Consider the following 25,076-nt stretch of genomic DNA (forward strand, 5'->3'; position numbering starts at 1 on the left):
TTTTAAACAGTTATCTATGGGTACAGTAATTTACATATGAAAATCGTTACCCCCAGATAGCCAAAAACCAAAACCAACTCCACTGTCCTTCAGAAATAAAGCTCATTTATTCAAACTGGACTTGAAGTAATTTCAAGTCACCTTTACTTCGTTGATAGACAGTTACCTTCACCGTTCTCTATGCTGCTCCTTAATATCATCCCTCCTCCTTCTTTTGCCCCTATGTTTTCCATCAATATTTTTCTTCTGAAAATATCCACAAGTGGTCATAGTTTAGTTGTTTCTCCCTTCACTCTTAAGGTATCCCCGTAGGACAACTACACACCTCTGTCAATTATTAACATATTTATTTTGTTTCTTACAATTGTACACTGTTATGACGTAAAGCATGCCAATACAACTGTGCTACATAAAGTAGTTATTAAAAATAAACACAAATTTAGGATAATAAGTTAAGGAATCCTTAGAAATTAACTGATTCACAGAAGTAGAGAAATGGCATCATTTAGGACCATAGTAAAATCACCAGTGAAATTAGCAATGTATTTCTTTTCGGTGCTTCTCCCAGTTTTCAAAGAGAATAGGATTTCTGAATAACATTCATCAAAGATATACCATCAATACTTTTCATTACTTTGACCACTGATTAGTCTTATTTGCAATTCATTTTAGTTTTTTTCCATTCAAGTGTGCATAACATCCTCCATCAGCACTTCAGAAGCACATATTTCAAAAACAGTATCACAGCCAAGTAGAAATCATTTACTGTAGTGACATTTGTACTGCCAGACCTATAGCCATCCTTAATGTAGGCAAATGCAGTAATGTGCAAATGACGGAACACAGGTGTACCTTTCAGTTTCTACAAAGTTGAATAAACAGTTTGTAATTTCAGGAGCCTTTCTATCTGCCTCAACAACACACTCACTGGCTTCCTTCAAACTTACCGCTTTTGTGCCTGTCCCTATTGGCACTAGGGAATGAGTGCATACATCTGTATAGCACACAAACATTTAAAGTGATCTTTAGGCATTTATCATTGTATGGGAATCAAACTCAGGGTTTCTTTAAAAAAATGATTACACAGGCTACACATTATTCTGAGGATCATTTGGCCAGGCATGGAAACCTTTATTTGACTATTTCAACAGGACTGTAGAGAACTCACATGCCCAAGAAGCCTCAGAGCTCCCAAAATTTGTTTAAGGATTTGTGTGTAAAGAGGGCCCAAGGAAGGAAATTCCTATAAGAGATAGCCAATGACAGCATAAAACAGAGAGGAAGCGTTAAAATGATGTGTGGCTCATCCAAGGAAGGAATAGGAGTTTAGTATGTAGCAGAAGCCTTCACATTTGAGTTTAGTTTTTTTTTTTTTTTTTTTTTTTTTTAAAGGCGGAGGAATACCAGTGATATCCCTATGGCAGCCAACGACAATAAGTCATTTATCAGGGCAAAACATTTTTTCCCGGATTATGGATGCAGATCTGTAAATTAACAGACTGTGGTACTTACGTTTCTGGGCCACAATGTATGTTGCTCCATACTGGGCTTGGGTCAAATGTCAGTGTGGAAGTTTAGTCCTTAGTTCAAGGTATTATTGAATTTGCTGGGTGATTTCTCAATAGCTTCCCTCTACTCCTTTCTTTACTTTTCCCAGTAAATGCTTAGAGAGGAATATAGTTGTCATTTTGGAGGATGATTCTAGAGACTGACAAAAGTATAGCACATAACTGTGTTTTGATGTAGGACTTTGATAGTTTATTTTTTTTGTAAGAATTATAAGGGTGACTTTCAATTTCTTATTTGTATTATTTTTTCTTTGATGAATAAAGAATGATAACCTAAAAAAAGGACATAAACATATTGCAAATTCTACAAGATTTAGGTCCTCAAAATGAGTGGTTGCATTTGCAGAGCTCCATTGATCCTGCTTGTGGGATATACGTTTTTAGTCTACTTTAGGAGACAATAAGGGGAACACAGATGCAAACTGGGTGTGATTTATAATATGCCACATCTGCTTTTAACCTGTTCTGTTATGGTAGCAATAAGAAAGTAATCCCTGCAATCTTTAATCTTGGGCATAGCCTGAAACGATGGAAAACGTCACTTTCTTTGGGGTCAAGTGATATCTTGGTGACTATGGCCCAATTTTCTTTTAACTTCAGTAATTTTAGTAGCTTTAACTATGATATTATGCAGCTGTTTTATGAGTGTATTTTTCATAAATAAACAAATCAACTCACAGTACAAAAAATATTAATATTTTGTTGCACATCGGGTAAGAGAAATAACCACAGGCAAGTCTCCCCAAACATTAGCCTGTTTTACAAACCTAAAAGAATAGAGGCAGTGCTACAATTATTCATTAAGAGTACAGCAGTAAAACAGAAGTTGAGAAATGCGGAAAAGCATAAAAAATGAATGCAGGTTTATGATATATGCGAGAGACTGCTTAGCACATTATTTACTGTTTCTTCATTTACAGCAACTTAAGAGGTTTTTTTTTCCCCGCTTTCACAGGTCTTACTAAGTTAGTGACAACAGCACTTAAAGGAAGTCTTTCTTGCAATATTACAAACTGATGCCTTCTGTAAAATTTATATTTTTAAGAAAGTATTTTCTGGTTTCCCATGCTGAATGCTTGTTTTTTTATGTTAATTGAGAATAAATAAATTAAAAACAAGGGTGCACAAAGTTCTAAACAAATGCTAAAATCGCATGCAACATTGCTTGGCATGTCAAGAGTTTACAGCATATTATATTTCGATGTACAGGCTATCAGTGACCACATTTTTACCTCAACAATTGCTGTATCAGCTGAACAAGTGGAAGAGTCTGCTTCCCAGCACTCTCATATATTCCAGTGTTAATAAGATCCTTGTCTAATGGAGTGCTGCTCCTGTGAAGACTAGATGCATTGGCTTCCTGTTCATCTATTTCCTTTTCCTTTTGTGCTTCTTTTCTCGCCTCAATATCCTACAAGAACACATTTATTGAACATTTAAGTTTGGCAGTAGAAAACATTGCATTTAAAAGTCCAATTTGTTCCAGATCAATGTACTAACTTTTAATATTCTCTACTGTAAACCCCAATACATTTGGCAATATGAGGCGTCATTTACACTGCCAAACACAGACGACATATTGAACTTACCTGAATTTCTGCTGTGATTGCAGCATTCAAGGCAGATTCCAAACCTCCATCTGCCATTAAACTGCTTACCAAAAGATCAATCATAAACCGACGGCCAGGGCTAACGTTCATTTCATTGCCTATTACTGAAATAAAAACAAATACACATATGAATTATTAGTTCTTTGTCAAAAATGCCCAAATGAAAAATGATAGTTCAAATTTCATCAATGTATTATTCATTAGTTAGTTGTATAGAGGAACATCTATAGATGGGCTCACATTCTTCCGTTTAGTAACTAATTCCGTTCTTTCTGGCTATCACAAGGTTTGTATAGTAAGAACTGCCCATCCCAATGTAAATGCAAGTATTACCTGTTCAATCGATTTTAGAAATTTGCTATAACAATATTCACCCATCTGTACAAAACACAAATCCAACGTACAACAAACTCAAGCTTCCTAGGTCTTTAATATACTGACAATTCTTGGTACTAGAGTGTCCTCAGTATAAGAGTTATCTCGATACCCATTTTTAATCAGTGTTTTTTGTTCACAAGAACAGTGACTCATGACTGACTCGTGATTTACCACAGACTAAACAGAAAAACATCAACTTCATGGATTTCTACCAATCAGTCCTTGTTGTAGTCTGTGTAAGAAGTAAGTAGGTCAATATAAAAAAAATAACTTACCTGTAGTAATGATTTTCCTGGTGGATTCTCTATCTTCCCACATATTTCTCACCTGTAGAATAATTTCAGGCATCAGTCAGGATCCGGAAACTTCAAAGCTCTTGTCTTCGTATCAAAAGCTGGACGTGGCATCAGATGACGTCACCAAAATCATACAGCACCCATCTTGGAGCAACATTAGTTGCCATCCATTTTTCCCCCTGCCTTCCTTCACAATAAGCAAACCGACTGACAGTGGCATAGCGCACTGCCCAAATATCAGTATCTTTATGATCTTATTTACCTTCCCTTATAACTTTCCAACAAACAGGGAGCTAGGCGGGGCGGTGAGGAATTCGCAGGTGATAGCTCAAGTATCCCCAGAAAGATCATTAGCACAGGTAAGAACTTTTCTTATCATTGCTACTTCTACCTGCAGATTCATCACCTGTAGAATAGATTCCGTAGCAGAACCACCTAGGAGGAGCATTGATGAATGGTTAGAGAAGGAGATCCTGTAAGACAGAGCTTGCAAAATGAGCATCTCTGTGTACCACAGAGTACAGGCAGTAACGCTTGGTAAATGTGTGCAGACACACCTACGTAGCTGCTTTGCATATCTGCAATTATTACACCTATAGTAAGGGCAGAAGTGGTGGCTTTGGCATTGTTAGAATGGGACTTGATCCCTCCTGGAGGTTTCTTCTTGGCCAAAGCATAGCAGGTCTCAATGCAGAGGGTGAGCCACCTTGAAAAGATCTTTTTGCAACACTTTGCCTTCTTGACACCACAGCACCACACGAAAAACTGGTCATCCAGTTGTGTCTCCTTAGTGCGGTCAGGGAAGTAGTTGATTGGCCACATAAGTTCCAGGCTATGCAATTGCTCCTCCTTTTTTGTGGGTTGGGGATGGGGATAAAAAGTCAAAAGGATGAGAAGGCCAAAGGTCCACATACCACATTCCTCTTTGGCCTTTTCAGGGAAATGAAAATAACCTGGGCCTCCTCTTGGTGATTCTTCTTCAGAACGTGAGATGTCAAGGGCATGGGGGAAACACGTAATGCAGCATGAAACTTCCACCTCATGTGAAACATGTCCCAAAAAACTCCTTTCATTGGGTACTGGACGGCAGAGAAAGGCTGACACTGAGCATTTTCTGAGGAGGCAAACAAGGCCACCTGAGGAGAGCCCCTCTGGGTAAAGATGTTTTGGACTACCTCCAGTAGAAGACGCCAATCATCAGTGGCAAAATGACGGCAGGTCAAGCTGTCGGTCCTGACACTGAGAGACCCCGCTAGGTGATTGGTGGAAAGCCCATTCTTATGGTGGAGTGCCCAAGAACACAGTCTCAATATTCCAGGCAAAGGAGGAGAGTGACTACCCTCCCCCTTGCTTGTTAACAAATCACAGTGCTGTTGTGTTGTCCATCAAGATCTGGTTGGAACAGCCTCCGATGAAAGGCAGGAAGGAATGAAGGAAATCCTTGAGCACCAGCTGAATCTTAAGTAGTCCCAACACATTGATAACCTGTTCTTCTGGAGACCATAGATCTATGATCTCCAGATGCTCCAGATGGGCTCCCGACCTCAGGGTGGAGGCACTGGCCACTACCGTAGTCACAGCTTGAGGAGAAGTGAAGGACATTACGCAGCTCATGTTCGCTTCATTCCTCTACCTAGCCACTTCTGCTGTAGCACTGGGGAGATCACAATGGAGTCAGATGGGTCTCCCCCATCGTGAGGCCACTGCCTGCAGGGGCACCACTTCAGGGTCCTCATGTGCCAAAGTTACTAGGAGAATGCAGAAAGCCAGCAGACCTAGACATCTTAGGAGTCTCAGGACTAGAGCTAATGTACCTTGCTGGAAGACTGGAACCATATCTGGATGCCACTGATCCTTTGTGCTGGAGAAACGGCATGGAAAATGGCGGTGTCCAGTACTGACCATATGAACTGGAGTCACTGGGGACCGCAGGTAACTTGGATTCATTGATCAAAAAGCCCAGGTTAAACAGCAGGTGCAAAATCACCTCTGTCGAACCAGCTATGATCAGCCATTAATCCAGGTATAGGAATATTGCTATGCCCGATCTCCTAAACTGGGCCTCTAGCACTGCTATCACCTTCAGGAAGACTCAAGTCGCTGATGTCAAGCCAAAGGGTAGTATTGCAAATTGGTAGTATGTGGAATTCACCACAAATCACAAGTGCTTTTGAAGTGACTGGAGGGTAGAGATGTGGAAGCACGCATCCTGCAGGTCAAGCAACACCATTCAGTCTCCAAGTTACTAAAGTAGTACTTGAGCTAGAGTCAGCATCTTGAACTTTTCCTTTTTGAGGAAGAAGTTCAGCTCCCTGAGGTCCAGGGTCATAGGCAAACCGCCTTTTAACTGTTTGACCAGTAGGTTTGGCTGCTCTTGAGTTTGCAGCTGGTATGGATAACACTGGCAAAAGGAAAAACCCTTTAGGAACCCTTGAAAACATTGAAACTGATGGTAGTCTTTTGAGGGAGAAGTTAATTGTAGACCTAGGGAGCAAGCAGTGGCCTTGTGGATTCTAAAATGTGCCATCTCTGAACCCCTCTTGTTGCTCAACAAGTGTCCACCATTGAAAGGCAGGTCCAATAGGTTTGCCTTGACGTCCAGTGAAAAGTTGGCAGTCCTGAGCCAGGCATGTCTGTGGACAGTGATCAAGGTGCCCATCGCAGGGGCCTCTGGGTAAGCTGTATCCAACCCACATTTTATGATATACCAGGAAGCATTTTGACCATCTTGCATCATCTCTTGGAGATCTTGTTTTATTTTTTCTGGTGCATGAAGAACCACCGTCTAGGCCATATCCTACAGGGCATTATTGAAAAGTGCCACAAGACAGTTTGCATTGATAAAAGGCCATGCTCCTTGAGGAAAAGGTTTTCTTGCCCACCTCCCCCAGGCCTTCAGTATGCTTTGATTCCCTGTCAGCAGTGGCTGTTCGGAAGGCTCCTCCTGACTGACCAGAAATTAAAGCTTGCATGACCAGACTCTACGGTGAAGAATGAATGGAAAGAAATGGTGGATCACCTGGCGGATGACGGTAACGATGGGGCCAAAGACTGCTTCTTCCTTGCTGCCATGACCGGCTATAGTATGGCCTCATTAAAAGGAAGCAAAGGCTCTGCTGTTGGTGCAGATGGCAAGAGGGCATCCTCAAGGGCATTTGTTTTGGTGTCCATAGTTGGAGGTTCTAGGTAAAATACCTCTGCAGTTTTTGGCATAATCTTATGCAGAGGAGCCACTTTATGCACTGGAGGCCAGAGGGGAAGGCCGTGGCCAGTTCTGGGGGAAAAGTCCATTCCACTGGCAATGGATAGACACTGGAAGTCTCCCCTGACATCAACCCGTGGTCCCCAATATGGCAGCGATCCTGAGGGCTCGAATCAGATCAGAAAATGCCATAAAGTCTATTTTGGTATCCCTCTTCCTCAATGAGGCAGTGAGTTTCTCTGTGGGATTTATTCTCCAAAATGGTACTGGGTAGCAGCACTGGTGGCGTTGTATCTGATACTTTGGGTGGAGATGGAGTTGTATATCGGAAGACCGGGTTGAAGCAATGAGGAGTCAGCATCAAGATCGAAAGTGCGGTACCGGTCGGCATCGGGCCATAGGGAACAACAGTGGTTGTCCATATGGAGCAGATGGGCATGCAGGAACACCAAATGGTAGACCCTCTTACCAAAATGGTATACATGGTTTTAAATAATGCCGCTGAGTCCGCTCCTGGCATCGGAAACTCGGGAAAAGCTGGCATCTGTGTTTGTAGGAAGCTGGCCTGGTGTGTGGTGGTTACCTAAGGTACTCACACCTTATATCAGGTCCAAGTATCCCATTTAGTGAAGTGTAGGCAGTGTCTAGAAGCCAGGCTCTCTAGAAGTATCTGTGGAGGAGCAGCCAAGGGTTATCTAGGAGACATGCAAAGCTCATGCAATACCACTGTAGTCAAACAGCACTTACACACATGAAAGAAAACACTCAGTTGTACAAAAATAAAGGTACTTTATTGTTGGAACACAATACCACAAAATACCAGAAGGGCAACCCTCCAATAGGAGTTAATAATACACTAAATGTATACACTAGTAAAGAGTAAGAGGCAGAGAAAAGGTTAGAAAACTGTGCAAATAGCAATAACCAATAGTGACTCAAGGGGGAGCTCAAACCATATACTAAAAAACTTGAATGTGAACACAGGACCCCCCACCTAGGTAAGGTGAATGTGTAGAGGGCAGCTGGAAGTACTAGAAAACCACAGAGGTAAGTAGCACAGTACCTGTACTTCCAGGAGTTGGTCGACTGTGAAGAAAAACAGTTCAGCACTGCAGCCCTGAAGCGTTCCTGATAGATGCAGAAGATGTCCCACGATGGAGTGAAGATTGCAGACGGGTGTCAGTGCAGGAATTCCACCAAAAAGCCTTGGCAAAGGCAAACTCACGGTGAGTGGAAAAGTGGTGCTGCTGGGGACAACTAAGGCCCACCAGGAGGACTCAACCCAGGAGGTGGAGTCACAGGGGACCCTCAGCATCGCAGTGAGTCCACAGGAGCAGAGGCACCACCCACAGGAGTCCCACAGGACAGGGACACAGAAGTTGCAAAAGGAGCCCACGCCGCAGGAGAACCACGCGCAGAGGGCTGTGCATCACAGGAAAGAGTGCTGAGGACAAGAACTACACGTCGCCTGAAGATCCCTTGGAGGAGAAGCAAAAAAGCATTGTCCTCTGCAAGAGACATGGTGTATTGGGGCACCGTCCTGCATGGGAAGGCAAAGGCTTACCTCCACCAAAGATGGATAGCTGGCAGAGAGGACCAAGAGGACTACTCTCGACGACGATGCAGCTCAGGATGGGAGGAGATCCACGCAGCCAGTCGTCGTTGCAGTAGGTGCCTGTGGATGCAGGGAGATTCCTTCTTCTTGTGCAGGCTGAAGAGTTGCTGTCTTCTGAGTATGCACAGCCGGGGAAAGTTGCAAAGCTGGCAGGAGCAATGGAAACAAAGTTACAGTTCATGGATTGCATTGTTGTTAGTTTCTGGAGGGCACAGTCACAGTTTCAGTGACCGGAAGTTGAAGTGGAAGTTGCAGAGGAGTTCCGCTGGAATCTTGCAAGCCGAATCTGAGGACCCGCCCAAGAGAGAGACCCTAAATAGCCCTGAAAGAAGGATTGGTCACCTAGCCAGGTAAGCACCTATCAGGAGGGGGCCCGGACGTCACCTGCCGGCTTGGCCACTCAGATGCTCCCAGAGCTCTCTGCCAACCTTGGAAACAAGATGGCAGAACCCAGGGACCCTCAGGGGGAGCTCTGAGCACCAATCCTGGGGTGGTGATGGACAGGGGGAGTGGACAATCCTTTCCTTTGTCCGGTTTCGCACTAGAGCAAAGACTGGAGGTCCCTGAACTGGTGTGGAATGGTTTATGCACGGATGGCACCAAATATGCCCTTCAAAGCATACCAGTGGATTGGGGAGGCTACCCCTCTCAAGCCAGTCGCACCTATTTCCAAAGGGAGAGGGTGCTATGTCTCTCTTCCAAAGGAAATCCTTTGTTCTGCCTTTCTGCGCTTGATCAGATCAAGCAGCAGGAGGGCAGAAACCTGTCTGAGGGGTGGCAGCAGCTTGGGCTGCCCAGAAAACCCTAAAGGACTGGTGGTAGCAATGCTTGGGGTCCTCTAAGGAGTTACCATTATGTAGCTGGACATAAGTAGTGACCTATGTCCAGTACACGTGTACAATGTCATCCCTGCACTCACAAAGTCCAGGAAAATGGGCCTGGAGTTTGTGGGGGCACCTCTGCTAGTGCAGGGGTGCACACACAGGTACCTGCACCCTGCCCTCTGGGCTGAGAGGGCCTACCGTAGGGGTGACATAGTGACCTGTAGTGAAAACGGGTGCATGCACTCGTTTCACACAGACTACAATGGCAGGCCTGCAGAACCTTTTGACTGGGCTCCCTATGGGTGGCGGAGTAACTGCTGCAGCCCATAGGGATCCCCTGGTACCCCAATGCCCTGGGTACCTAGGTACCATACAGTAGGGACTTACATGGTGGGAGCAGTATGCCAATTGTGGGAAGAAAATAGTAGGGTTACTAAGTTAGAAGGGAGCGAGCATAATCACTGGGGTCCTGGTTGGCAGGATCCCAGTGAACACAGCCAAACATACTGACAACAAGCAGAACAAGCATTTGAACTGCAATGAGTCGCACGTTCGCTCGAGTTAGAGCTATTAGCGTTTTCTTGCCACACAAACTGAAAATAAAAAGTAAAACAGTTGACATAAGCGGCCGGTTCAAAGCGCCGCCTTGAACTCGCAGAGACAGACAAAAGAAACAAGTATTTGCAATGCAAGAACAGAAAATGTGAGAGGGAGAGTAAGGAATGGAATAAGCAAAGTCACACATGACTGCAGATGAAAATAAGTAATAGACTAGAGCACTGTTAACAGAAACAGATTGGAGCCACTGAAAACATCCAGCGCTCTGGTCAAATGCTATTAGCCTCAGAAAAAAAGTAATCCCCAAGCACATGCTACATAGGCACAAGTGGAAGGGTACAAGTATTAGGGCCGTTCTCCAGGGGAGAGTACAACTGTGGAAAAGGTGGGACAAAGAGCAAGGATTGACCACTAGCAAGCAAGGATTTTTTAAGGACACTGAAACAAACCAGTGAAAAAGCAGAGACTCCACAAAGTATATACTAAAGTATATACAAGAGGTCTTGAATGCTCAACCTAAAAATGGGGGTAACCATTCAAGAAAGAGGACTCTTCCCTACAGTGCTGGGCCGGGTGGCGCTGGTCCAAGAATTAAAGGATCCGGTAGAGTCTGAGACTGATACGGGTCAAGTTGGGTTACCCACAAAGGACCACTCAGAGGGTGTGCCACCATGGGCAAGTCTACTAACTCATACAATGAGGACGAATGTCCTGTGGGAGTAGGACAGGAACAGGGTGACTTACCCCTGGAGCGTTTCATGGTCTTATACTTCTTCCTTAGCTTCCAGGTGAAGAAAATGGTGACCTCGAGAAGTATCCTGAATGCTTACTACTCCTTCCTCTCTGGCTCTTTCCATAAATGCTTAGCTTAAAGCTCCTTAATAGTCTTGGTGTGCAGACTTTGACGTGAGGAACAGACCCAGGAGTCGTGGGCCGACCCCAGGTACCATGGGCAAACAGTGTGGGGGTCTGTGATGGACAGCTGTCCCTCAAAACCCCAGCTTGGTTTAATCCCCAACGTTTCAGGGGAGGCATAGTACTGCACTTTTAAAACTTTTTTGTGAGGAAACAATCTCTTCACAGAGTGTAACTAATGAACCGTGTCCAAGGCGAGAAAAAAGGAATAGGCATTGCTACACCAGGGTGGGCGTTATATAGCTTCAACAACGTCACCAGATGACACCTACAGCATTGGTACGAAGCCAGCATCCCCTGCCAGCGTCGAGAGCTTTGAAGTTTCTGGATCCAGTCCGACGCCTGGTATTGTTCTACATGTGGGGAATCTGCAAGTATAAGTATCCATCAGAAAAGCTTTTGTTGATCGTGCAAGCTAATTGGGTGGTGCCCTGCAAGCATGACCAATATTGCAGGATTTCTGAGCAGTCCGAGCATGGCTTCGCCTACAACGATCCTTGTTGACAGCCGCCTTCTGTAGAAAGAACTTAATGCATGCTTCAGAAATACGTCTTTGAACATGAATCTCAAAAGCATGCATTGGAATGATCCAAGGACTGTGAAAGAAGAAATGTGTCACTGAGGTCCATTCACAAGTAAAGCAAGCCGTATGTGGCCACACAGACCTAAATGGCTTTTCCCCGTACACCAGAAAACATCGTCACAATACAACATATGGAGTTGAGTTTTGCTAGCAAAGTGATTTTTCCCTGCTAAATTGGCAGGGCCAGATTGTTCATGCTTATAATGTTGACATAATATAATTGACTTTGAGGCTACAAAGAACTTTAACTTTTAACTGTGAATAAAAGTATTTGCTTATTTATAGTAACAAGTCTGCTTGGACAAGATAGTAATTGTACAACATTTCTGTGGTACCACTACCTTGGAGTTATACCCACAATAAGGACGTTTTGATTGCTTGCAATCACTACACAAATGGGACAATAAGCCTACCAATAAGATTTATAACATCTGCTGAGCTAGGAGTAATTTATAGTTCCAGAGGTTCAAGGGACAAGAGGCAATATGAGTATCACAGATTGCACAATTGCCCTTGTGTTCCATAAACCTGAGAACTGGCTTCTTAAACTAAATAAAGGGTACATTTTCCCACAGGCATTATAATTTGTATTTAATATCCATTGAAGATACAATCAAAATCAGAATTCAGAATTTCAGACTTACCCGCACAGGGAAGAAGAGCTGAGAGAGCCCTTGCACGTTCCTCTGCAGTTGGTAGAAGCACAGACCATCCACTCTGGAGCACCGCCTGGGCAGCAGATTGTACTGTGTTGAGTACTCCAGCATTACTAGCCAAAGTTACCACTGTTTGTTTCAGGCTATTCAACAGAATGCTTCCAAAACCAAGTCCAAGGTATTCGGGGTCAACCTGGTGGCTGATGGCAGCATGCAACTAAAGAAAAATAACAATAAACAAGAATTTTAACAGATTTAAAAGAAAAAAGCGCAAAAATGCAAGTAAAACATGTGGAGAATTCTTTATGACTAAGCTAAAAAGGTCCGACTTGAATCTTTTAAAGTATAAAAGAGTCAAAAGAATTGAAAATGAAATGACAGTAAGCAGGGAACATTTGGTTAAATAAGCTTGAGTAAATTATTATTCGACAATGCTGAAATATTACTTTAAAGGCAATATTTACCTTAGTTTGCAGCCAAGAAGCAAAGTGTAAAACAGCAACTGTTTGCACACTTATGTCAATGCCACAAAACCTTACAAAAGACCATTCATTAGGATCTATAGAAATGAAGGTTCGGTTTGGGAACAAAGGGAAAACTACTAGTCAGGACACTTTTGCCTCATTTTAACACAGATTGGCTTGTCTCATATTGACTCCAACCTATTTGGGAACATAATCGAGACAGCTTAGCTTACTCTTGTATTCATGCATTTTTACATTGCTAATTTTATTCTATAAATGATTGTTGATTGATTAAATGACTGCTCACATGCACCAATATCACGCTAACCACACAGAAGCCATGAGCAATTGATGACAGACAGGAGGTACTCCGAAACTGGAACAACAATTGGTAATCCTACAGGACCCGTATCGCCTTTTCTGGGCTCTCTCATATCTGACAAACACTGTCCAGAAAATATATTGATACAGAAAGTCCCATACAAACACCAGGAGTACCCTCAGTGTGAAGCACCAATGATACACAATTTATATCACACATGCGCGCACACACACTCCGCCCCTCACAATCACCCACTTCCTATTCATAGAACCCAGTCTCTCATACCACAAGACACCCTTGTCAGAGTACACTCCACTAGGAATAATCCTGATTAACAAGTTACTTACCTTCGGTAGTGATCTTTCTGGGAGATATAGTATCAACCTGCGGATTCCTCACCTTTGCCAGCATTCCACAGAAAATTTCACAATAGCTCTTCCACGTCAACAAGGGCTTTGGAATCTTCACGGCTCCGCATGCGACCTCACGTGATATCACTGGAGACATAAGAAGCTTGGTGTGTTTACATCCGTTTTCACTCATTTTCTACATGCCTTTGTGATGAACGGATAGAACTAACTCAGAAATGTAATTTAAGTTCATAGAACCTTAAACCAAATATTTACATATAAAAACTCAAATTATATACACAAAACTGTTTTTGGTATATGCAAACAAACAACAAGAGGTGGGTTGGGGTATCAGAGAGGAATCCACAGGTAGATACTGTATCCACCAGAAAAAGCACAACCGAAGATAAGTGGCTTGTTCTTCTGATGGAAATATCTACCTGCAGATTACTCACCTTTCGAATAGATTACCCATGCAGTCCTACAATGGTGTGTTCCAGTCTGCCGATATCAAAAACTTTTGCAAAACAGAATGAGCTAAGTGACTGTCCCGCCTCACTTCAGAGTCTAAACAATATTGCTTAGGAAACCTTATGAGGGAGGCTCAAATTGTCACTTAACAGATGTCACCTCCAAGGACACCGCTAACTACAGCAGAAGGTCTAGCTCTAGTACAATGGGCACGAATACCTTTTGGAGGTTCTTTTGAGCCATGACGTAGCAGATCTTAATGCAAAGGATGATCCATTGTGACAAAGTTCTTTTATGCACAGCTTTTCCTTTCACCTTATCCACATAACCTACGAACACCTGATCATCCAACCAGAAGTCAAGAGTTCTTTCCATATAAAGGCTAACATCCCTTTTGGGTCCAAACGATGAAGCCATTCGTTCTTGTTAGATGGATGTGGAGGAGGATAGAAAGTAGGAAGGGTGATAGACTGACTACAAAGGAAGAGAGTAACAACCTCTTGCAAGAAAGCAGCCCTGGTTCTCAAAACTGACTTATCGGGTAAAACTTTGCGAAAGGAGGTTTAACGCTAAGAGCCTGCAACCCACTAACTAGTCTAGAAGACGACAGAGAAATAAGAAAAATTGTCCTAAAAGTAAGGAACCTTAAAGGACAACTATGTAAAGGTTCAAACGGAGAACACTTAAGATAATTAAGCAGTAAACTACGATCCCACTGAAGCATAATGAACAGAGTGGGAGGTTATTTATTAGTAGGTCCCTTAATAAACCTTCACACTATAAAGGACTTAAACAGAGATGGCTAAACAAAGAAATGGCGAAGGGGCAGACAAATAGCCTAACTGTTGAAACTGCACAGCCTTGCTGCACCAAAGAAAGAGCAAAGTGCAGATTATCGGATAAATGGGCCTTTAAAAGGTTTACAGAAGTCTCACTACACCACTTTACAAATTTAGACCATCAGCCAGAATAAACTGATTTGGTGGAGTGTCTTCTGGCCGATAAAATAACATCCACCACATCAAGTGGGGAGACAAAAAAGAACTCCGTTTGCCCAGTTCAACCTCCAGGTATGTAGCTGCAGACTGGAGGTACGGGTATAGAACCTGCCCCTGTGACTGTATGGGGTCTGTCCTATGACGGAAATGGAGTGGCAGGCACAGAGAGAGGGTGAAGAAGATCTGTGTATCACATCCTTCGCATTCTATCCAAGGCGATTACTATGATTAGGGCCAGTCAAGGTGAATCTTCCTCAGAAACAGAGGAAGCAAGGGTATAAGAGGAAACTCGTAGAGCAGCTGAGAGCTCTAGCCAATAAAATGTCTGCCCCAATGACCCCTGCATCGGATTTTGGAGGCTGAAGATTGACAGGCACCGCATGTTCTCGGGGGGGGTCCCCATAAATGAAAAATGTGAAGAACCGCCTCAGGATGGAGACGCCACTCGTGATCGGCCGAAAAATGCCAGCTGAGACTATCCACATGCACGTTGAGAATTCTGGCCAGATGATTTGTAACAAACAAATCTGATAATCCTGAGCCCAGGACCAGAGTTGCAGAGCCTCTGTGCAGAGAAAATACAACTCTACTCCCCCTGGTTTGTTGATATACCACATTGCAGTAGTATTGTCTGTCAAGACTTGTACAGATTAACCCCGAAGGGAAGGGAGAAAGGCCTTGATAGCCAGACTGATTGATTGCAATTCTAACAGATTGATGGGCAACAACTGTTCCACTGTAGAGTAAAGACCTTTGACCTCCACATCCCACAATGAGCTCCCCACGCTAAGGTGGATGCATCCATTATCACTGTGGCCACCGAAGGTGGAGGGTGAAATGGCTTCCCATGAGAGAGACTGCCAGATGCACTTTGCCATTGCAGATCCCCTCCAGACATTGCAGTGTCTGGAGATCTTAATAGTCGCTTGGAGGTCCCCGCTATGCTGAATCCACTGACAGCGGAGGCACCACTGGAGGATACTCTCGTGCCAGCGTGCATGGGTGACCAACAGAAAGCAGGAGGCTATCAGACCTAACAGATGCAAGACCTTTAGGTCTGGAACGAAAAGTTTAATTACCAATAGAAGTAGTTTTGCAGCTTGAAGAGTTTTCTGGAGTCCCATGCTGTGTATTAGTCTACCATTTAGTGAGTCTGGATTTTTTTTTAGATTTTTTTGTCTGTCGTGGACGATGTCAACCACCATTTGATGGTATGACTGTTCCATGGGCGACATCTGACAGAGTCCCGGATGTTCCTGTGCTAAGTTGCCATTTTAAGATTCTTTTGTCTGTAATTTGTAGTCTTTTCCTCTTTGTTAATTTGTCTCTGTTCTTCCTGCCTGGCTGCATTATCTCCCATTTCTGGGGAGGCAGGTGAGTTGCATGTGAATTCAGAAAACTCTTCAAGCTGCAAAACTACTCCTACTGTTAAGTAAACATTTAATTATGGAGCAAGAATCCTTTTCTGGATTCACATGCTGTGCATCTGATTATGCAGTGGTATCCCTTCCTTTGGGTTGATGGGTTAACAACAAGAGGAAGAGGAAAAATGAGGGAGAGTTTGCAATTAGGTGCAGTAGTACTTTTTGTGCCACTTGAGCTTCCTTGTATGCACATCCACACAGTAATGCTTTGCAAATGTGTATGGGAATGCCCATGTTCCTGCTGGGCAGATTGTGTCAATGGGTACATCTGTTAGGAACATTAATGTTGCGCCCTTCATTCTTGTCATCCTTTGACCCTGCTTGCAGGTAGGTCACTCCCGGCTCTGCCTTCGGCATTACCTCCTTTTTCCCATCCTCACTTTGCTTCTTACCCCGCAGCTGCGTCCCCTGTGGCCCTCCCGCCTCCCCCTCCTTTTCTCACCGTTCTCCTCTTTGCCTGATTCCCGCGTCTGCGTCCCCTGCAGCCCCTCCCGCCTCCCCCCTCCTTTTCTCACCGTTCTCCTCTTTGCCTGATTCCCGCCGCTGCATCCCCTGCGGCCCCTCCCACCTCCTTTTCTCACCGTTCTCCTCTTTGCCTGATTCCCGCCGCTGCGTCCCCTGCAGCCCCTCCCGCCCCCCTCCTTTTCTCAACGTTCTCCTCTTTGCCTGATTCCTGCCACTGCATCCCCCTGCGGCCCCTCCCCCCTCCTTTTCTCACCGTTCTCCTCTTTGCCTGATTCCCTCCCCTGAATCCCCTGCGTCCCCATCCCTCATCCCTCCCATTGGACAGGCACTCCTGCCTCCCAGCTGCCACTCCCACCCCCTCTCCTCTTATGGCAGCTGTGGCGCGCTAGCAGGGAGCAACCTTTGACCCTGCTTGCAGGTAGGTCACTCCCTGCTCTGCCTTCCGCGTCACCTCCTTTTTTCCCGTCCTCACTTTGCTTCTTACCCCGCCGCTGCATCCCCTGTGGCCCGTCCCGCCTCCCCCCTCCTTTTCTCACCGTTCTCCTCTTTGCCTGATTCCCGCCGCTGCGTCCCCTGCGGCCCCTCCCGCCCCCCCTCCTTTTCTCACCATTCTCCTCTTTGCCTGATTCCCGCCGCTGCGTCCCCTAAGGCCCCTCCCACCTCCCCCCTCCTTTTCTCACCATTCTCCTCTTTGCCTGACTCTCGCCGCTGCGGCCCCTAAGGCCCCTCCCACCTCCCCCCTCCTTTTCACACCATTCTCCTCTTTGCCTGATTCCCGCCGCTGCGTCCCCTGCGGCCCCTCCCGCCTCCTTTTCTCACCGTTCTCGTCTTTGCCTGATTCCCGCCACTGCGTCCCCTGCGTCCCCTCCCGCCTCCCCCCTCCTTTCCTCACCGTTCTAGTCTTTGCCTGATTCCCGCCGCTGCGTCCCCTGCGGCCCCTCCCGCCCCCCCTCCTTTTCTCACCGTTCTCGTCTTTGCCTGATTCCCGCCACTGCGTCCCCTGCGGCCCCTCCCGCCCCCCCCTCCTTTTCTCACCGTTCTCGTCTTTGCCTGATTCCCGCCACTGCATCCCCTGCGGCCCCTCCAGCCTCCCCCTCCTTTTCTCACCGTTCTCGTCTTTGCCTGATTCCCGCCACTGCATCCCCTGCGGCCCCTCCCGCCTCCCCCCTCCTTTCCTCACCGTTCTCGTCTTTGCCTGATTCCCGCCGCTGCGTCCCCTGCGGCCCCTCCCGCCCCCCCTCCTTTTCTCACCGTTCTCGTCTTTCCCTGATTCCCGCCACTGCGTCCCCTGCGGCCCCTCCCGCCCCCCCCTCCTTTTCTCACCGTTCTCCTCTTTGCCTGATTCCCGCTGCTGAGTCCCCTGCGGCCCCACTCCCCAGCCCTCTCATTGGACAGGCCCTCCCGCCTGCCAGCTGCCACTCCCACCCCCCCTCCTCTTATGGCCGCCGCTGCGTCCCCTGCAGCCCCTCCCGCCTCCCCCCTCCTTTTCTCACCGTTCTCCTCTTTGCCTGATTCCCGCCGCTGCGTCCCCTGCGGCCCCTCCCACCCCACCTCTTTTTCTCACTGTTCTCCTCTTTGCCCGATTACCGGCGCTGCGTCCCCTGAGGCCCCTCCCGCCTCCCGCCTCCCCCCTCCTTTTCTCACCGTTCTCGTCTTTGCCTGATTCCCGCCGCTTCGTCCCCTGCGGCCCCTCCCGCCCCCTCCTTTTCTCACCGTTCTCCTCTTTGCCTGATTCCCGCCGCTGAGTCCCCTGCGGCCCCTCCCGCCTCCTCCCTCCTTTTCTCACCGTTCTCCTCTTTGCCTGATTCCCACCGCTGAGTCCCCTGCGGCCCCACCACCCAGCCTTCTCATTGGACAGGCCCTCCCGCCTCCCAGCTGCCACTCCCACCCCCCCTCCTCTTATGGCAGCCGCGGCGTGGCCACGCAGTGGACGCGTGCAGCAGGCGCGCCGCTGGCGCGCCAAAGGCAAGCCCGTCTGCGCCCGTCCGCGTCTGGACTGTGCCCAACGCCAGAACCCCTGGCCCTCCCAGACACGCCTACTACCCACTCACCCTCCACTCTCTCAACCCAGGCCCCCGCCCCACATGCACCACATCTAACCCCACACACACTCATGGCCCCTTCACCTGCTACACCTGCCAATTCTCCTGCTCCTCATCCCTTACACCACACACCAACCATAGCGACTCCACCCTCAACAAACACAACAACTCCAACACAAAACTCACCCACTCTGCCCCTACCAACCAACCTCGCAACACACCAGCCCACAACCAGAACACATCCCCGCAACAACACCCTCACACACCACACCAACGCCACCCACCACAAACACCTGAACTGCCTGCTACTCAACATCCGCGCCCTTCACAAACATGCCATAGAACTCTGGGACCTCATCACTACACACTCACCTGACATCGCCTTCCTCACGGAAACCTGGACCAACCTCTCCTCAGAACCCGACATAGCCATAGCCACCCCAAGGGATACAAACTCCAACGCTAAGACCGCCTCAACAAGCCAGTCGGGGACACCGCCATCCTACACAGAGACAACATCAAAGTCACCACCAGTTCCCAAGACACTATTGGCAACACTGAACACATGCACTTCCTCATCCACATCAACAACAACTCCACCCTCAGAGGTACACTAATCTACAGACCACCCGGACCACGCCCCGCCTTCTGCGACACCATCACCGACAGCATCAGCCCGTACGCTCTCACCTACACAGACTACATCATCCTCGGTGATTTCAGCATTCACTTAGAAAACCCACAAGACCACAACACTACCTGCCTGTTAGACAACCTGAACAACCTAGGACTCAAACAACTGGTCACAGCACCCACCCACTCAGCAGGACACACACTGGACGCAATCTTCACCTCAAGCCAACACATAGCCTACACCCACACCACCGAACTCCTCTGGACAGACCACCGCTGCATCTACTTCTCCTTCACCAAACCCCCCCCCCCCCCCCACACTACCATCAACACATCACACCCTACCACATGTGGGACAAGATCCCCACAGAACGACTAAACTCCCAACTGGCCCACAACGCCCTCCCCTATCCCCCCTCCCCCACAGCAACGACCCCAACGCAGGAGCACACAACCTCTCCAAATGGATCACTACCTGCGCAGACACACTAGCACCCGTCAGAAAACACATCACCACCCGCAACATCAAGAACGCCCCATGGTTCACCCCTGAACTCCAAGACTCCAAGCGCAAATGCCGCCAAGCTGAGAAAATATGGAGACTAGAACCCTCCTCAACCAACTTCTCCACCCTCAAAACCAACATTCACACCCATCACCAATTCATACGCACTGCCAAAAGAGATCACTACAAGACACGCCTTGACAACAACTCTCAAAATTGCAAAGAACTCTTCACCATCATCAACGAACTTGCCAAACCCAAAGCCAGAAACATAGAACCCACACACACACAGCACCTATGTAACGCCCTTTCCAACCACTTCCTCCACAAAATCCTGAACATCCACAACAGCTTCATATCACACACACCCACCACTCTCTCACCCAACTCAACCACCACTCAAGACCCCCCCAACACACTATCCACATGGACCCCTACCACACACGAAGAAACTGAAAAAACCATTAACTCCATCCACTCCGGTTCCCCCTCCGACCCCTGTCCACACCGCATCTACAACAAAGATAGCCCTACCTTCGCCCCCATACTCTACAACATAATCAACTCCTCTTTCGACTCCGCCACCTACCCAGACCCCTGGAAGCAAGCAGATATTACCGCTCTCCTAAAAAAAAAACAAGCCGCACCAACTACCGCCCCCATCTCCCTCCTCCTGTTCCCCGCCAAGGTTGCAGAGAAATTGGTCAACACTCGCCTAACCCACTTCCTCAAAGCAACCAACATCCTTGACCCCTCAAAATCTGGGTTCCGCAAGAACCACAGCACAGAAACCGCCCACATCGCATGCACTGACGACATCAGGACCAAAGTCGACAAAGGCGAGACTGTTGCACTCATCCTCCTAGACCTCTTCGCAGCCTTTGACACCGTCTGCCACCACACACTCCACACACACCTCCACAACATAGGAATCCGCCACAAAGCCTAAGACTGGCTCTCTTCCTTCCTCACCGACCAAACCCAAAGAGTCCGCCTCCCGCCCTTCCACTCAAACACTACCAAGATCACCTGCGGAGTCCCCCAAGGGTCCTCCCTCAGCCCCACACTCTTTAACATCTACATGATCCCCCTAGCCAACATTCTCTGAGCACACGGAATCACCATCCTCTCGTATGCAGATGACACCCAACTCATCCTCTCCCTCACCCGCAACCCCACCACCGCCAAAACCAACCTACACGCCACTCTCCTGGACACCGCCAACTGGATGACTACTAACCATCTCAAGCTCAACTCAAACAAAACCAAAGTCATCATCTTCGGCCCCAACAAAACCACATGGGACAACTCCTGGTGGCCAACCGCCCTAGGCCCCGCACCCACGGACGCAACCTCTGCATCATCCTCGACCCCTCCCTCTCCATGACACAGCAAATCAATGCTCTAACCTCCTCCTGCTTCCACACACTCCACATCCTAAAAAAATCCTTCAAATGGATTCCCCCAGAAACCAGAAAGACAGTCACCCACGCACTCATCAGCAGCAGACTGGACTACGGCAACTCCCTCTACGCTGGCACCACACTCAAACTTAAACGCAAACTCCAAAGAATCCAGAACACAGCCGCGCGCCTCGTCCTTGGCCTCCCCCGACACGAACGAATGTCACCACACCTCAAATCCCTACACTGGCTCCCCATAGACAAGAGAATTACATTCAAGATCCTCATCCACGCACACAAATCCCTCCACAACACCGGCCCAACCTCCCTCAATGAAAGAGTAAACTTCCACACTCCCACACGCAACCTCCGATCAGCCGACCTCGCCGCAGTCCTCCGCATCCAGCACACCACCACAGAAGGCAGGTCCTTCTCCTACCTCGCCCCCAAAACCTGGAACACCCTCCCCATCGACCTTCGTAAAACCAAAGACCTACCGGTCTTCAGAAAGAACCTCAAGACTTGGCTGTTCGACCAGTGACCCTCCCTGCACCCCCCACCCTGCCCCCAGCGCCTTGAGACCCTCACGGGTAAGTAGCGCACTCTACAAATTTCTTTGATTGATTGTTGAATGTGACCTTGGGCATCTAGGAAGTGTTATTCCTGTCCCTGAGTAGCAGACTTGTATTGTTTTTACAATAGAGATTATTCCCTTTGTTACAGGTGACCCTTTGGTTGCTTTTGCAAAGGATACAAGAAACTGATTCCCCTTGCAAAACTCTCATGTTTCTTGCAGATGGTATATTAAAGCTCACCTTACATACAAAGTGTGTAGGGTTCTTTCCATTTGTGTTTGTGGTTCCTTAAAGAACACGGGTAGTTGTATGCTTTGATGGACATGAAAACTGCTTACTACCGTAGGTAGGAATCGTGGGTTAGTTCTGAGAACCACCTTTGTCCTTGTGCATGTGCAGATATGGCTCCAGTATTGTTGGTGCCTACAGTTCACTCACTCTCTGCAGTGACGGAATAGCAATTAGGAGTGTGAGTGATGTGCTATCCGTTTTGTGCATCGGTTCAAACAGTTTTGTCATTAATTGCATTAATACTGTGTTTAAGTTCCACATTGCTGCTGGGACCAACCTTGGTGGAGCAATTCTCTTCACTCCCTCTAAAAAGCTCTTCACTACTGATTAAGTGAAGAAATGTTCACATGAGGTTCCTTGGTGTAGGCTAGTATAGCTGTAAGGTGTATCTTTGGTGATGAATAGGTTACCCTGCTATTCAACAGGTGAGTGAGGTATGTTATCACAGTTTCCAGCCTTGTATTTGTTTCCATTTCTTTTGTACTTGTACACCACTGGATGTGCCGTCCACTTTGCTGTATAACATTTTCTTTGGTAAGTTTTCTTACTTCTTGAAGGATTTTATTATTGTGCTGCTGTTGCCCTCGCGTGAAGGGCGCTCTGCCCGTAGGCCTTCGGGGTGTGTTTCCGCCTCTTCTGAAAGAGCCTCTGAATTGTAGGGCTCCCATAGCCTTAGCTATTTCGGTGTCCTTCTAGATCTGTTGTAAGGACTCATCAACCGCTTGGCCGAACAGGGCATCTCCTGTAAAAGGCATGTTGATAATGGAGGCTTGCAACTCTAGATTAAAGCCTGACACTCTTAACCATGCATGTCTTCTGAGTGTTATGCCGGTGCACATCTGCCTGCTGGAAGTGTCTGCTGTGTCCAGGGCTGAATTTAGGCATGTATTGGCTATGTTTTGGCCCACTTGAATGACCAACTTGGCTCTCATCTTGTACTCCTCAGGAAGGTATTGCATAAGGGACTCCATCTCATACCACTGTTGATGGTCTATCTTTTCAACAGTGCATGTGAGTTCGCAATATGCCATTGTGTTGCGGCCGCCTTCTCCATTTTTCTATTTTTCTCCCCACCAAGTCCAGCCTCTTGCTCTCCTTTTCAGGTGCTGGTCCCTAGAGAGGATGGCACTGTTATGTCTTCTTGCTGTGGTGACAATTGTCAAGACGGCCAGTGCATTTCCCTGCATGTAATTAGAATCCTGGGTTGGGGATTTATACTTCTCGACCCTTGGCATTACTGCCTTTGCAGTAGCAGGTTCTCCGGAAGCTTTCTTCCCCTGGTCTAGTATGCTGGGTAACAGGGGAAAATGCAGGTTTCCCTTGTTGGCTGGCATTAGTGTCTCCGCAAGGAAACAATAATTTTCCTTTTCTTCCTCTATCTGTACTTGTACGCCGCCATAGGTCTCTGCAGCCCTCCTAATGAAACTGTTGTACACTGAGGTCATATGGTGGTGAGGGCCTCGAAGGGTAGTTGCCTATTCCCTGCCCGGGAGATATGGTGTCAAGGTCGTTCAGCGACTCTTCTTTTAACACTTCTGCCCTTTCTGTCCCCTCCGGGTCATATAACTCCTCTTTGGGTTCTTCTTCCTGGGGCTGCGGTGTTGCAGGAACCTAAAAGGCAGACTGGTCGTCTTCAACGTAGAAGGACGCTGACGGTTTCAGTGAGATCTGAAATTCTCTTGAGGAGTCATGAAACTCCTTTTTACTTTGGATGACCTCAAGCCTTCTGTTTATCATCATCTTGACCTCCTGCGCCTTCTGTTCGCATTGAGCACCTGCAAAAGTTTCTCCCTGGGTGCTGAAGGGTCGGTCAAGGTCAACAGTTTTGTGCCCTCTTTCCTTCCCTCTGGCCCAAATGGAACTGTCAAATATTTCAAGGGGTTCTTGCATGCATCGGTATCCAGGAGTCAGGACCGATTGGCTTCTTTGGACTGACCTTCAGTCAATGTTTGTTTCAGCAGCCAGGTTGCCTTTTTGGACTTTGTGTCAGAGGATTTATGCTCTTGACTTTTCGGCAGCTTTATTGCATTATGGACCTTCTTTTCGGCCTCCTTCACTGTTTTTTTTTTAGCCTGTTTTCACTCGTCAGCTGCTACATAAGCTTCGGCATCCGACTTTCCTCTGTGAGCTGTTTTGGCTTCCTCGTCGTTGTCGTCATCATCACTAGACAGGGTGAGGTTCTTCAGTGATACCTGTGATTTCTGGCTGGCCATGGTGCAGCACTGAAGCCTTTGTCTTCGACATACCCTCTAGGTTTTCAATACGAATGCAGCACAGGCCTCACAGTCCTCATCTCAGTGGGCTTCCGGGTGACAGTGGTTACAAACCTTGTGGGGGTCTCTCTGCACAAACTAGTGGTGGAAGGTGGGGCAGAATTTAAAGGGGGGATTTTCCATGTCCCCTGCCTGCCCCTCATTTGCCGACCACATGGTTGATTCTGGCAAGGTCCCTTGTCTGAAAAAGGGAGAGAAGGGTCCTCTTCTCTCTCTTCGTCATCCTTTGCAATCTTCAGAGATTCAGTAGAATCTGTTCAAATACTCACTTTTATTTTTAAAAAAAACTATTGGAGCTCCTTCGTTGCTTCAAGACCCAATGGTGGAAAAAATAGTCTGAAGATGAAGACTACGCACATGAACATTCGGGGCGCCACTGGACATTAGACAGGCACACCACCAAATGGTGGTTGACGTTGCCCATTAGAAGAAAAGAAAAAATGATTTCGGGGCCCAACCACTAGATGGTAGAATAATGCACAGCATGTGAAACCAGAAAAGGATTCATACTGCAAAACCACTGCTTCACTGTGAAACTTCGAAACCATAGCATGAATGTCCAGAATCCTCTGAGAAGGAGGGAAGGCTTGACTCACTGTAGTGCCCAGTACTACCTCTATGAACCGGGTGAGCTGAGAGGACTATAGGTGTGATC

General features: G+C 47.1%; 1 protein-coding gene across 4 annotated transcripts in view; it reads right to left on the reverse strand.

The window, feature by feature from the left end:
• The window catches only part of HERC2 (HECT and RLD domain containing E3 ubiquitin protein ligase 2), a 1,448,528-nt gene that overhangs the window by 1,105,637 nt on the left and 317,815 nt on the right, over positions 1-25,076 (reverse strand). For all 4 annotated transcript variants that reach the window (XM_069204283.1, XM_069204284.1, XM_069204285.1 and 1 more), the window contains exons 18-20: positions 12,194-12,422; positions 3,158-3,282; positions 2,801-2,979 (exon numbers count right to left, since the gene is read on the reverse strand). In XM_069204283.1, coding sequence (XP_069060384.1) covers positions 2,801-2,979; positions 3,158-3,282; positions 12,194-12,422 — 533 coding nt within the window. The remainder of the gene's footprint in view (positions 1-2,800; positions 2,980-3,157; positions 3,283-12,193; positions 12,423-25,076) is intronic.

The sequence above is a fragment of the Pleurodeles waltl genome, chromosome 8 (assembly GCF_031143425.1).
Source record: "Pleurodeles waltl isolate 20211129_DDA chromosome 8, aPleWal1.hap1.20221129, whole genome shotgun sequence".
Classification (NCBI taxonomy): Eukaryota; Metazoa; Chordata; class Amphibia; order Caudata; family Salamandridae; genus Pleurodeles; species Pleurodeles waltl.